This window comes from Malaclemys terrapin, chromosome 9 (genome assembly GCF_027887155.1).
Source record: "Malaclemys terrapin pileata isolate rMalTer1 chromosome 9, rMalTer1.hap1, whole genome shotgun sequence".
Classification (NCBI taxonomy): Eukaryota; Metazoa; Chordata; order Testudines; family Emydidae; genus Malaclemys; species Malaclemys terrapin.
This window is the reverse complement of record NC_071513.1, coordinates 49,843,972-49,858,264: the sequence shown is the minus strand read 5'-3', so window position 1 is coordinate 49,858,264 and position 14,293 is coordinate 49,843,972. Positions and strand designations below refer to the sequence as shown.

Here is a 14,293-nt window from a genome sequence, read left to right as displayed (position 1 = left end):
TAACTCTTCCTAGCAACAAGTCCTTCCCCAGAAGGACGATATTCTCACTATCGGACCTGTTTTCTTGTGTTGCCAGACTCCTGCTCCAATTCCCTCCACTTTCTGCCTGCCCTCCATATGTACGCTGCCTTGTAGCCTGAAGTTGATTTGGAAACTGGCATTGGGAGGAATTAAGGCAGATAAGAAGGGCAGGCCAGAAAATGAGCAAGCTTACTGGCACTGGGAGGAGAGCCAGGTGAGAGTTACAACAGGTAAGAGTCTTGACTCAGCCCCACCTTCCAGCAGCCAAAACTATATTGCTTTTAAGCACAAAACTCCAAAGTGGCCTCCTTCCCAACCCCATGAAAATTGGCCAATCCTCATTGTGTTAAATACATGGTGATCATCCAGTATGCAAAAGGTTAAAGATTAACCAATTAAATTTATCAATATTAGACTTGTGAAATAGAAAATACTTGTTTTAGGGGTTTGTTTGTTTGGGTTTTTTTGTTTTTGTTTTTTTTAATTATTGACATGCAGATAATGCTTTGTGTGCACTGCTACATGAGCTAGTTCAGTTTAACAGTGGCAACATCAGTTTATGCTAGGATAGCCAACATACTAACACTGCAGAAGATGAGAGATGATCAGAGCTGCTGTGTTGTCACTGCAGGTTAGTCGTTCCTCTGCCAAGTCTCTTTTGATTTGTAATGCAAACAGATACCTACAAAGGAAGAGTGAAGAGTATAATCTTTTGATGAGCTAAAGAAAACAACTCAACACTACTTACACAATAAGCAGCTTCTACAAATATTCTTCAAAAAGTACATAAAACAGAACTCTTCATTTCTCAATGACAATCACATAAAATTAAAAAAGAAGTACATAACATAGCTACGTCAAATCCCTAACCAATCTGGCCACATAAAGCAATTTAACAGTGCGATGGAGTCAACTGTCACAGGGGAACCAAAGAAAGGAAAAGCCAAGCTCTTTGAAAAGCTTGGCTTTTCAGAAAGCAGGTTTTAGAAAGTTTGTTTCGACCTCAAGATTAGATCTCGGTCATGGTTCAAAAGATTTCACCTACCCACACAGTGGGGGAGGTGCATGGCTACTAATATCTTATTAGCAAAGTATGCAGAGAGTAGGAGGAGTCTGGGGTCCTATAAAACTTCTAACTCAGCCTGAGAAGATACAGCACTGGGGAAAGAGGATATTGGACTTAAGACTTTGGCTGGAGCTTGCCTATTTAAAGAAACTATGGACTGTTCAGTGAGTAAAAAACTTTGGGCAAGCCAATTTACCAGAAGTTGTGGAAAAATGGGACTGAATGCAATAGGTGAGTCTGCTGGCGTAATACTTGTGTTCTAATAACTTGTCTGTCTGTCCTTCCTTCCCCCATCCCTGCCCTTATGTGGTAGGCAAATCATCTTGGCCCAACAGTGCGTACCCGGAGATAAGTGCATTTTTACCCCCAATCTCTGTTTTAAGAATTGATAATAAACCTTTGTAACCTCAGCCATCAAACCCACAGACTGACTTGCTATTCATTCTATGGGAGTAACATCGGAGTCTTTAATTTAACTGCTTAGCCCATCCTTCAGACCACTGTTCAGATGGTTTGGGACTTTGTATAGAAGCTTTACTTGGAATGGAAACAGACTAACTGACTTTCCACTTCAAAAAAATTCTAAAATCAGTTTCCTTGTTGATCAATCACAAAACCTGCAAGATACACATTACTCTTAATTTACAGTTGGGGAAAACACCAATTATTTATATTAGAATAATTAAGGTTCTTTGATGTAGTCAGTGTAGAGCCCATTGTAGGTGCACATGTATCTCCTGTGCAAGAGATCACCGTCTTTTGAATAGCAGTTCTGTCAGGATTGAGCATGTGCCCTGTGGCTCCTCATGCTTCTATACCAGCGTTTTCCAAACTTTTTTGCCATGGAAAACTTATATTATTTTGTAATCGTTTGGTTTTCAAATAAAAAATTATGTTATTTATGCTCAAATATATTTTATTTTATAAAACAAAGCAAAAATACAAATTTAAAATAACTTGAACTAACAATTTCTAACTGGAAAGCGCGAATAAAGTAGTACAAAAATCAAGTGCAAGAGTCAAAATTAGAAACAGTGTTATACTTTAAAAAAATGTTTTTATATATACACACACAAACACCAAACAAATTAGATTTTTACTAGGAAAATCTATGTTTATAAACAGAAATACAAATTTGGATTTAATGGGATTGGTGGTTTTGCGTTTTGCAGAAACACCAATTATTATTATACTGCAACAAAAACCAAATATAGGAATAGACTTGATGCTGCACCTGACATGAGGATTCAATTTTCCAGCATCACAAATTCGCTTAATATTAGGAATAATGCTGGAAAATTGAATCCTCATGTCAGGTGCAGCATCAAGTCTATTCCTATATTTGGTTTTTGTTGCAGTATAATATGAAAATCCCGGCTCACACAAATAAGTTGTAGCAAAAGGAAGGACCACTCGAACTGCACGTTTAGCCACATTAGGATACTCGTCTATTACGCTGCTCCAAAAATTATTCAGCGGAAGATCCTTAAACTTTTGTTTCAAATCAGAGTCAGAAATTACGTCAATTAGGCTATCATAATCGTGCGCAGTAAAGCCGACTGGTTTGGCTGTAATTATAAACGGATTTTGAACCAAAGCATTATCATCAGTAGCTGTAGGAAAATATTCTAATAAAGAGGCCTGCAAGTCATGTAAGTGCTGTAAAATGGTGCTGTAAAATTCTTCATGGACTGTAGAATTTATTTCAGTCAGAAATTCATGTACTGTAGGAAAGCAGTCGAAGTTATTCTGTTCTACAGAAGATGCCCAGAATTCCAGTTTCTTTTTTAACGACAAAATTTTATCCATTATAGTAAAAATGGTCACATTCTTTCCTTGCAGCGACAGATTAATTTCATTTAATTTTGCAAAAATATCTGCAAGATACGCAAGTCTCATTAGCCATAAGGAATTTGTCAGACAGTCATTAAATTTTCCATCCTGAATTATCTGAAGTGAAGAATACCAGTAGTTCACTACAAACCTCAAAAAGCCTCACAAGCACATTTCCTCTGGCTAGCCACCTCACTTCCGTCTGTAAAAGAAGCTGTTTGTGCTGACTACCCATTTCCTCACACAAAATTTTAAATAACCTGGATTGAAGTGGTCGAGATCTGACAAAATTGATAATTTGTACTGCTTCATCAAGCACAATTTTCAGATATGCTGGTATTTTTTTAACTGCAAGTGCTTGTCTGTGTAGAACACAATGGCTCTTAGTGCTTTCTGGTGCCACGTTTATGATTTGCATTACAGCTCCCTTTATCTTCCCGATCATTGCCCGAGCACCATCAGTACATACATCAATACATTTTCCCCAACTAATTTCATGCTTTCTGATAAAATTGTTGATGCAGTTGAATATTTCTTCTCCAGTTGTGTTGCTTTGCAGAGATTCACATAAGAGCAGGTCCTCTTCAATAATATTATTAAATCTATATCGGACAAATACTAGTAGCACAGCAAGACCTGAAATGTCAGTGGACTCATCTAGCTACAATGAATACGCATGGCAAATTTTCAGTCGGAAAACTAGCTCTTTTTCTATGTCATCATCAAGATCTTTAATACGGCGTGCAACAGTATTATTTGACAACTGTATAGTATCAAATTTCTTACCAGACTGCTCGCTCAACATGCATGTTACAATATCTTTTGCGCAAGGTTTGATAAGCGTTTCTCCAAAAGCGTGAGCTTCTCCGGCAAGCGCTACACAGTAACTTACTCGATAAGATGCCTCTGTTGCACTTTTGTTGTCTGTTTTAGCAATTTTAATCATCGAAAGTTTACAATTTCCAAGTGATTCACGCTTCCCCTTGAAAAAACTTATATCTGTGTCTTTGTATTCAGCATGCTTGATTTCCAAATGCCTATGAAGTTTAGCAGGAGCCAATGAACGGTTTGCTAGTATTTTGTTGCACACGATGCACTGCGCATCAGGAACATCTTTACTTCCAACACACGTAAAACCGAAAGACAAATAATTTTCATTTTTTAATTATGATTCTTTCATGGAACACCTATTCACATCGTGCGGAACACCAATGTTCCGTGGAACACAGTTTGGGAAACATTGTTCTATACGAAGGCATAAAGGGTGGAATGGCCATCACACTTCCTCAGTTCCTGTGCAATTCAAAGTGCATGTTAGCTGAGGTCACCAAAAGCAGAGATAAAGCAGGGGTGGGTAAACTACAGCCCACAGGCCACATCCAGCCCGTCAGACCTTTTAATCCGACCCTTGAGCTCCTGCCAGGGAGTGGGGTGGGGGGCTAGCCCTGCTCCACACGTGCTGTGGCTCTGCATGGCTCCTGGAACCAGCTGCATGTCCCCACTCCGGCTCCTACACGTAGGGGCAGCCAGGGGGCTCTGCACACTGCCCCCGCCCCAAGCGCCGGCTCTGCAGCTTCCATTGTCCAGGAGCCATGGCCAGAGCTGTCTGGCCGGCGCCTCCACGTAGGAACCGGAGGGGGGACATGCCGCTGCTTCTGGGAGCTGCTTGAGGTAAGCACCACCCGGAGCCTGCACCCCTGACCTCGTCCCATGACCGAACTGCCCCCCAGCCTTGATTCGCCTCCCACCCTCTGAACCCCTGGGTCCCAGCCTGGAGCACCTGCCGACACCCGAAACCCCTCAATCCCCAACCCCACCCCAGAGTCTACACCCCCAGCTCAAGCCCTCACTGTCTCCCACATCCCAACCCCCTGCCCCAGCCTGGAGCCTTCTCCCGCACCCTGAACTCTTCATTTCTTGCCTCACCCGAGACCCCATCCCCAGCCAGAGCCCTCACCCCTTCCCTTACCCCGACCCCCAATTTCATGAGCATTCATGACCCGCCATATAATTTCCATACACAGATGTGGCCCTCAGGCCAAAAAGTTTGCCCACCCCTGGGATAGAGGGTGAGTTGCATAATTCACACCAACATCTCAAAGAAGCAGTTACTGCAGGATAAATAACAATTCTTTACTCGGAGTTTGTGTCAGTGTGGATCCCAATGTAGGTGACTGGCCAGCAGTACACCTTCGGGATGGTCGGATGAGAAGTATCAGCTGCCTCTGTCAAACAGAGATTGTAGTACTGCTCTCCTGAAGTTGACATCTACCCTGTCAGCTAGGTACAGTGTAGAATGCTTGACAAAAGTCCGGGGGGAGGGGGAGGATTACTCCATATCGCTGCCTTACCAAGTTCAGAAATTGGCAAATTTCTAAAACAGGGGAAGGATGTCACTTGAGCTCTGATGGAGTAAGCCTTCATGTTCAGTGAGAGAGGTGCACCAGCCAATTGTAAGATACAGTAAGATACATTGTGTCATCCACTTAGATATTCTGTGTGATGTCCATATTCTGGCCTTATGGACTGCCCAACTATAGCCAGAAATAACCCAGAAGAATAACCAAGAAGCTTGGTTCTGTTTATGAAGTAATGTACGTCTCTGGAAATATCCAGTGTATGCAACTTCCCTCCTGATGTAGCGTGGAACTTCATGAAGACATCCATAGGCAAGTTAACTAATTTTTACTCCTGGGGGAATTCTGCATCACTATGCGTGTGCAGAATTCATATCCCTCCCCCCCTACCCCCAGATTCCTTTGCTTCCCCACAGAAAAATGACTTCTGACAGGAAAGCAAAGGGAAGCTGCAAGAGCCGTCATGCGCCCCTCTCGGCAACACCAGCAGCTTGGCTCGGTAGAGACGTAAATCAAAGCCAGGGGAGGGGGGCGGGGCAGTCATGTGAGAGAGAGAGAGATTGACTCTCGGTGCTCGGTGTGGAGGGGCAGGGCTTCAGAGTGTTTCTGAGGAGGTAGGCGTGGGACAGGCTCTATCCCTTCAGGCAGAGCAGAATGTAGCAGCCTGCCTAAGTGAATTGTTCCCATTGTCTTTTTGAATTCTCCCAGGAGTATAAAACAGGTGTAAAAGTTTTAAGGCTCCTTCACATTGCCAGAGGGGTGTAAAGGACAGTATGGGCCTTATAAATGCTTATGGGGCTTTCGTGATTAGAACTGGTCTAAATTTTTGGACTGAAAAAAATTTCCTATCAAAATGTGCTCCATGAACTGTTTGCTACTGACCTTTCTGGAGATGATCAGTAGCCAATGTAAATTGTGAGTTTGATTCCCCAGCCCTCATTTGCTCTTCAGTTGTCTATGATGTAACACTGAGTATGTGGCTGCATATATTCGTTGACTAATAACCAAAAATAAAGGGCCAAACCTAGCTACATTACGATTAGGCAAGGGGATTTCCTCCAATGCTCCCCACTCCTATTCTCCATCTATTGTATTGTAGTTTAAATAAATTACCGAAATAATGGAAATCAGAGTGATTATATTGCCTTATTTTGACAAATAAAACATGCAGAATTTTGAAATATTGTGCACAGAACTTTCAATTTTTTGGTGCAGAATTCCCCCAGGAGTAATTGATTGAAATAGAACTCAGAACACCTTGGGGTAGAAGTTTCAGCACTGTCTTGTGCCTATGAAATGCTGTGTAGGAAGGGTCACCTATAAGTGCTTGGAGCTCACTCTCTCTCCTGGCTGAAGTCTCAGCAACTAGAAAGACAATCTTCTGTGAGATGAAGTAAGAAGCACTCTGAAAGAAGCTCGCAGGGAAGCACCTTGAGTATCAACAGGACAACACTGAGGTCCCAGGCAGCAGCAAGTTCTCTGACTTCTGCTACCTTGGTAGCCAACTTTCTCAAAACACAAAAATCAACAGTGAGATCCAGCACAGGATCTAGTGCGCAAGTGCTTCCTTTAGGAAATTACTCTGACACACTAAGGCAGAACTCCAAGATCCAGGTCTATAAGACAATTGTTATTCATACACTCCTTTATTGATGCATTATTCATACACTCCTTTATGGATGTTACAGTAACCAAAACAGGACATGATGAGATCCCGGATGAGACTTTTAGCTGTCAGGCTGAATAGAAGAGGCTGTGCCTTAGAGATGCAGAAAAAAAAAAATCAGCAATATTTAGCCTGGATACAAAACCTTAGAGAGAGGTTCAAGTCTGATATGAAATCCATGTTTCAAGCCTGAGTCACCTGAGGGTATGTCTACACTACAAAATTAGGTCAATTTTATAGAAGTCGATTTTTAGAAAGCTATTTTATACAGTCAATTGCGTATGTCGACACTAAGAGCATTAAGTCGGCGGAGTGCATCCTCACTACCATGGCTAGCATCGACTTACGGAGCAGTGGACTGTGGGTAGCTATCCCACAGTTCCCGCAGTCTCTGCCGCCCATTGGAATTCTGAGTTAAGCTCTCAATGCCTCATAGGGCAAAAACATTGTCGCGGGTGGTTTTGGGTACATGTCATCAGTTGCCCCTCCCCCTGTGAGAGCAACAGCAGATCATCGTTTCACGCTTTTTTTCCTGGGTTACCCGTGCAGATGCCATACCACGGCAATCATGGAGCCTGCTCAGCTCACCGTCACCACTGCTGTTGTGGGCAAGTCTACTGTGGGGGCTGCTGTGATCCAAGTAGCCAATGCAATCATTAGAAGAGCACAGCAAGTCGCACTGCGCATCAGAGAGGCTTTGAAAACCAGTTTCATGGCTGGCCAGGCTTTGGTGTGACAGTTGTGTGTGTTTTTCTCCTTGATGGAAACCCACCCCCTTTGTTGATTTTAATTCCCTGTAAGCCAACCACCCTCCCCGCTTCGAAATAAAGTAACTATTGTTTTGAAACCATGCATTCTTTATTAAAAAAAAAAAAAGAGATAATGGACAAGGTAACCCGGGTGGGGTGAGGGAGGAGGGAAGGACAAGGCCACATTGCTTATTGTAGCCACACAAAAAAATCAAAGTGTTTGAATGACAATCTTCTGTTGCTTGGGCCATCCTCTGGAGTGGAGTGGCTGGGTGCCCGGAGCCTCTCCTCCCCTTCCCCCCCCCCCCGCATTCTTGGGCATCTGGAGGAGGCTATGGAACATGGGGAGGAGGGTAGGCAGTTATACAGTAGATAAAGCAGGGGTCTGTGCTCTTGTTGGCTTTCCTGCAGCTCCAACAGACGCTTCATCATGTCCGTTTGCTCCCCCATTAGCCTCAGCATCGCCTCCTGCCTCCACTCTTCACGCTCACTTAATTCTTTCCTGGCTTCTGCTACTGAATGCCTCCATGCATTAAGCTGTGCCCTATCACTGCGGGAGGACTGCATGAGCTCGGAAAACATGTCATCATGAGTGCATTTTTTTCGCCTTCTAATCTGCGATAACCTCAGGGACAGAGAGGATACAGGGAGCGTAGAAACATTCTAAGCTCTACGATTCCGGAGGGACTGCATGGTCACCTGTGCTGCTGAGCTCGCCATGCTGACCGAACAGGAAATGAAATTCAAAAGTTCCCGGGGCTTTTCCTATGTACCTGGCTAATGCATCAGAGTTCAAAGTGCTGTCCAGAGCGGTCACAATGGAGCACTCTGGGATAGTTCCCAGAGGCCAATACTGTTGATTTGCATCCGCACTACCCCAAATTCAACATAGCAAAGTCGATTTTAGCGCTACTCCCCTAGTCGGGGAGGAGTACAGAAGTAGATTTTAAGAGCCCTTTAGGTCGACGGAACGGGGTTGGTTGTGTGGACATAGTCGTTTTTAAATCGACCTAACGCAGTTCAATTCGACTTAACCTTAGGCCTGGTCTACACTACGGGGTTATGAGGAGAAGACAGATGGGGGACCTAGATTTGTGTTGGCAGGAGGAGAGGAGAGAAGAGAAGATCAAAGTGAAGAGAGGAAGAGGAGAAGGTAGAGGTAGTGAGAACTGTAGAGAGATGGGGGTAACCAGGAAGGAGAGATGAAGCCAGTTGTGGGACGGAGGAAGACAGCTGCTATGATGCAGAAGAAAGGTCTGGTGAGAGGCAGATGGACAAGATTACAACCAACCTGGGAAAGATCTGTTACAGGCAGAACTCTCCAATCATATTACCTGTTGGTGATGAAGGGACAGGACCAGGATACATTTACAGATAGTAACATGCTTAAGATATCAATTATTTACTAACTTTTTAAAATCTGACATAAGTAACATGCTAAATATGATAAGCATATCAGCAGAAGCTGTTACAGATGTAATCTACTAACCTGTTGGATTCTTACTATTTGACAATTAACCATTTATTAATACATTTATCACTTAATCCTTCTAGAAACTATTTATAAATGTACAATATAAAGAGTGACCATTTCCTCTATACAACTGCCTCCTTCAATGGTAACACATTGACATGTTTGGTAGGCAGAAATTGCCCCAGCTGACTTGCACCGTTATCTATTCATGCAAACTTTCACTAGTTTTTACAGCCACAGGCATCATCTACCACCTGAATCATTAAGATAGGTATTTCTGTTAGAAATGTGACTTTCTAATAGAAATGCTCCCCCACCTTCCCTAAAAGCTAACTTTTATTGTTATAACAGAGAAAATACCCTCTTAGGTGAGCTTATTTGTGTCTTCCCTTCATTTCCATATTTTTAACCACTAACGAACATTAATTACTTTGAAAAATATTTTACCTGGTATACTCCTCTTGCAGCTGACCAGGGTCAGGAGGGAAAAACTTTACAGCTAGACGAAGCACTGTATTCTTTGGTCCTATGAAAAAATATTAAACAGTTTTACAAACAAATCTCTATATAGAATGAGGAAAGGACCTATAACAATAGAATTTTAAATGAAGGAGACAAAACAGGCAGTTTGAATTACAGAATGTTCTGTAATAACCTACAATGATAAAATCTTACCAATAGCAGTAATATTGTGTTAACTTTGAATTTAGCATTTCAAATCATTAAACTATGTCACCTCTAATTAAGAGACGTCGTCACTGGATCAGAATATTACAATTGCTTATTGTACCATTACTAAATACTAGCATTCTGATTATCAAAGAAAAGGCTTAATGTTCTTCAGCCAATCGGAACACTAGGCAATCTTAATTTTAAAAGTATATTGTACGTTTATTAATAGATATAGATATATACTATCTTACAAGGAATTACAGTAATTCCACTGAGATAATAATGACATAATTATCTAATTGTTACTCTCATGCTTTATCATCAGAACACCATTTTCATATAACGCAATGCAATCCATGTGTCATTTTACCACCCTGGGCTATCAATACCAAAAACTACATAATTTGTATTATAGATGAGCATGTAATGGCATAAATTTCAGAAAATTTAAATTTATGGCCAACTCCCCATGTCCAAATGGTCTAGTGTTCCTTGTTTCTGTTTACAATTTCATTTTATGCTGCCTCCAAATTTTCAGTTTTCAATGACCTGCACAGAGGCCAGCAGGAAACCTGACAGGTTCTTAACCGAAGAAGGGGCCCAGGACCATTGCCACCACCCAGACGTATTCACCCCCACAGGGCTTACACACACAAGGGACAGAAACTGGGATCCCTACCAGATGTACACGCTTTATAGAAATACGCTTATGAATGTAAATATGACAACTGGAATATGTTTTATGCTAGATATGCCACGTAACATATCTTTGCAAAGGATATGTTCTACTACATGTATTCATCCTATTCGTATGCATGTATCATTTTTATATCTGAAGTTATGAGCGTTGGCTCTATGCTTGTATTTAAAGTGTTTGCACCTAAGGCAGATTTGATCAATATAGTGTGAAGGAGTATTCAAGTAAATGGAAGTATGTGGCGAACAATGGACCTTGATAGATGCCAATCCACATCTGAGCTTTCCTGGGAACGTCCCTGTAGAGAACTAAGTCATGCATGGACATGTGATTTGCCCATGTGACTCCAAGACTCCATCGTGTAGCTGGGATTCTACACAGGGGGAGAGAGGGGTTTCCACACAAGAGAAAAACTATATAAAGTCCTGGGAGACCCCTCCATTGTGTCTTCAGCTGGCTCAAGGGGTAGCCTCTCCAGCCCCAAAGGACACCTGAAAGAAACTGGAACAAAGGACAGTAACTACAGGGGGGTGAGTGATTGCTGGACCCTGACTAGAAGGAGATTAGTTTGTAAAAGAAGCTTACTGGAACATCTCTGAGGGTGAGATTTCATCTGTAATCACTTTCTTACTGTATTAGGCTTAGACTTGAGCATTTTATTTTATTTTGCTTGGTAATTCACTTTGTTCTGTCTGCTTAGAACCACTTAAATCCTACTATTTGTATTTAATAAATCACTTTTTACTTATTAAATAACCCAGAGTATGTATTAATACCTGGGGGGGGGGAGCAGCAAACAGCTGCACATATCTTTCTATCAGTGTTATAGAGGGCGAACAATTTATGAATTTACCCTGTATAAGCTTTATACAGGGAAAAATGGATTTATTTGGGGTTTGGACCCCACTGGGAGTTGGGTAGCTGAGTGCTGGAGACAGGAACACTTCTTAAGCTGTTTTCAGTTAAGCCTGCAGCTTTTGGGGGATGTGGTTCAGACATGGTTCTGTGTTTGCAGCAGGCAAGCGTGTCTGGCTCAAACCAGGCAAGGGCCTGAAGTCCCAAGCTGGCAGGGAAAACATGCTCAGAGGTAGTCTAGGCACATCAGGTGACTGTTCCCAAGGGGGTTTCTGTGATCCAACCCGTCTCACACATCCTTCCACTTTCAGGCCCCAGAAGGCTGGAGACAGTCTACTTTAAATAAGCAGAGAGCCAGAGGGATAAAAGAAGGGCCTCTGGAACTCCCTTGTGGCTAGTCTGGCTGCAGCTCCATTAGAGCTGACTGAGGCAGCTAGCCTCAAAAAAATAAGACTAGGCCTCCTGATACTGTAATTTCCCCAACTTCTACTCACCTCCTTTCTAGATCAAAGCAGATAATGTCAAAGAAGGAGCAAGCCAAGTGGGAGAGAAAACGCCACTTCCTGATACCAGATTTCTCTCCCTTATATGTCATGCAGGGAACAGCCATACCCTGCCCATTACGGTACATAACATCAGCCATTTCAACACTAACGTATGCACATATATGCACATTAACATCTACTTTTTGTTTGGAGGATGTTGGTAGGCAAAGGCAAACCAGTGCAATTCAGAAACTATAAAGGATGAGGAAAAACAATGATCTAGAGCTGACAATAAGCAGACTAAGATCTGTGAATGTTGAAGACAGGTGGCCAAATATCCCAGTTTACTCCATTATCCTGGATGATTATACTGAAACTAGGATTTGTTCGGTTTTCACTATAATATTGGGACATCTGATTCCACTATATTTGCTGACAATCTATCCTCCTTTCACACACACGTTTATCTGGGATTGTAAGTAATATCTCTCTGGTGTATAATGGGAGAAATTAAACTGAAGAGCCATGTCACAGTACTCCCAAGAGCAGCTCCCAGCCCCAGAACTCAAGATCTTAGGACTCTGAAAGCCTTAGTGCATCAGACAAGTAGGACTCTCATCGTGACTACGGCCCCAACCAGAAGAAAGGAAGTAGGACATGGGATAGTTGGAGGAAAAAGGAGACTGTGAATAAAACCCCACTGAGTGAAATAATTTAAGGTTCCTATTTAGAGAAGATAACAGATCAACAGTCTTGAACACTTTAAAGCTCTCGGTGATGTCTCTCTAGAAAGAGATACTTCCATTACATTAGGCTGAAAAAATTAACATCAGATTTCCTGTGAAAGAAGACACAGCTACCCTCTGAAAACCTGACAATATATTTCAGCAAAACTAAAATTAGAATGACCCCAACATCCCAACCCCCACCCCAATATATTTCGGCAAGAATGTCAGGCCACACTTGACCTGAAAACAGTAAGTTCTTGGAATGTATTGGGGACAACATTGTGATTTAGAAAGTGGAGAATGTCACAAGGGGAACAGCCACTTTAGACTAGATTCTGACTAACAGAGAGGAATTGGTAGTGAATCTAAAGGTGGAAGGCAATTTGGATGAAAGGGATCCTGAAATGATAAATGTTGTGATCCTAAGGAAAGGAACATAAGAACGGCCGTACTGGATTAGACCAAAGGTCCATCTAGCCCAGTATCCTGTCTACCGATGCCAGGTGCCCCAGAGGGAGTGAACCCAACAGGCAATGATCAAGTGATCTCTCTCCTGCCACTCATCTCCACCCTCTGACAAACAGAGGCTAGGGACACCCATCCTTACCCATCCTGGCTAATATCCATTAGCGGACTTAACCTCCATGAATTTATCCAGTTCTTTTTTAAATGCTGTTATAGACCTAGCCTTCACAACCTCCTCAGGGCAAGGAGTTCCACAAGTTAACTGTGCGGTGTGTGAAGAACAACTTCCTTTTGTTTTAAACCTGCTGCCCATTAATTTCATTTGGTGGCCCCTAATTCTTGTATGATGAGAACAAGTAAATAAGTTTTCCTTATTTACTTTCTCTACATCACTCATGATTTCATATACCTCTATCATATCCCCCCTTAGTGTCCTCTTTTCCAAGTTGAAAAGTCTTAGCCTCTAATCTCTCCTCTTATGGGGCCCGTTCCAAACCCATAATCATTTTAGTTGCCCTTCTCTGAACCTTTTCTAATGCCAGTATATTTTTTTTTGATGTGAGGGGACGACCTCTGTACGCAGTATTCAAGATGTGGGCGTACCATGGATTTATATAAGGGCAATAAGATACTCTCCGTCTTATTTTCTATCCCCTTTTTAATGATTCCTAACATCCTGTTTCCTTTTTTGACCGCCACTGCACACTGCATGGACGTCTTCAGCAAACTATCCACGATGACTCCAAGATCTTTTTTCTGATTCGTTGTAGCTAAATTAGCCCGCATTATATTGTATGTATAGTTGGGGTTATTTCTTCCAATATGCATTACTTTATATTTATCCACATTAAATTTCATTTGCCATTTTGTTGCCCAATCACTTAGTTTTGTGAGATCTGTTTGAAGTTCTTCAGTCTGCTTTGGTCTTAACTGTCTTGAGCAGTTTAGTATCAACTGCAAACTTTGCCACCTCACTTTTTACCCCTTTCTCCAGATCATTTATGAATAAGTTGAATAGGAGTGATCTGAGGACTGACCCTTGGGGGGACACCACTTGTTACCTCTCTCCATTCTGAGAACTTACCATTAATTCCTACCCTTTGTTCCCTGTCTTTTAACCAGTTCTCAATCCATGAAAGGACCTTCCCTCTTATCCCATGACAACTTAATTTACGTAAGAGCCTTTGGTGAGGGACCTTGTCAAAAGCTTTCTGGAAATCTAAGT

At 42.2% G+C, this 14,293-nt stretch overlaps 1 protein-coding gene across 7 annotated transcripts in view; it reads right to left on the bottom strand.

The window, feature by feature from the left end:
• Positions 1–14,293, bottom strand: part of FARP2 (FERM, ARH/RhoGEF and pleckstrin domain protein 2) — a 197,296-nt gene that overhangs the window by 109,411 nt on the left and 73,592 nt on the right. For all 7 annotated transcript variants that reach the window (XR_008446209.1, XM_054039883.1, XM_054039877.1 and 4 more), the window contains exons 5-6: positions 9,614–9,692; positions 606–703 (exon numbers count right to left, since the gene is read on the bottom strand). Coding sequence is in view for 6 of the 7 variants with exons in the window: in XM_054039883.1 (XP_053895858.1) it covers positions 606–703; positions 9,614–9,692 (177 nt within the window). In the remaining variant the exon portion in view is untranslated. The remainder of the gene's footprint in view (positions 1–605; positions 704–9,613; positions 9,693–14,293) is intronic.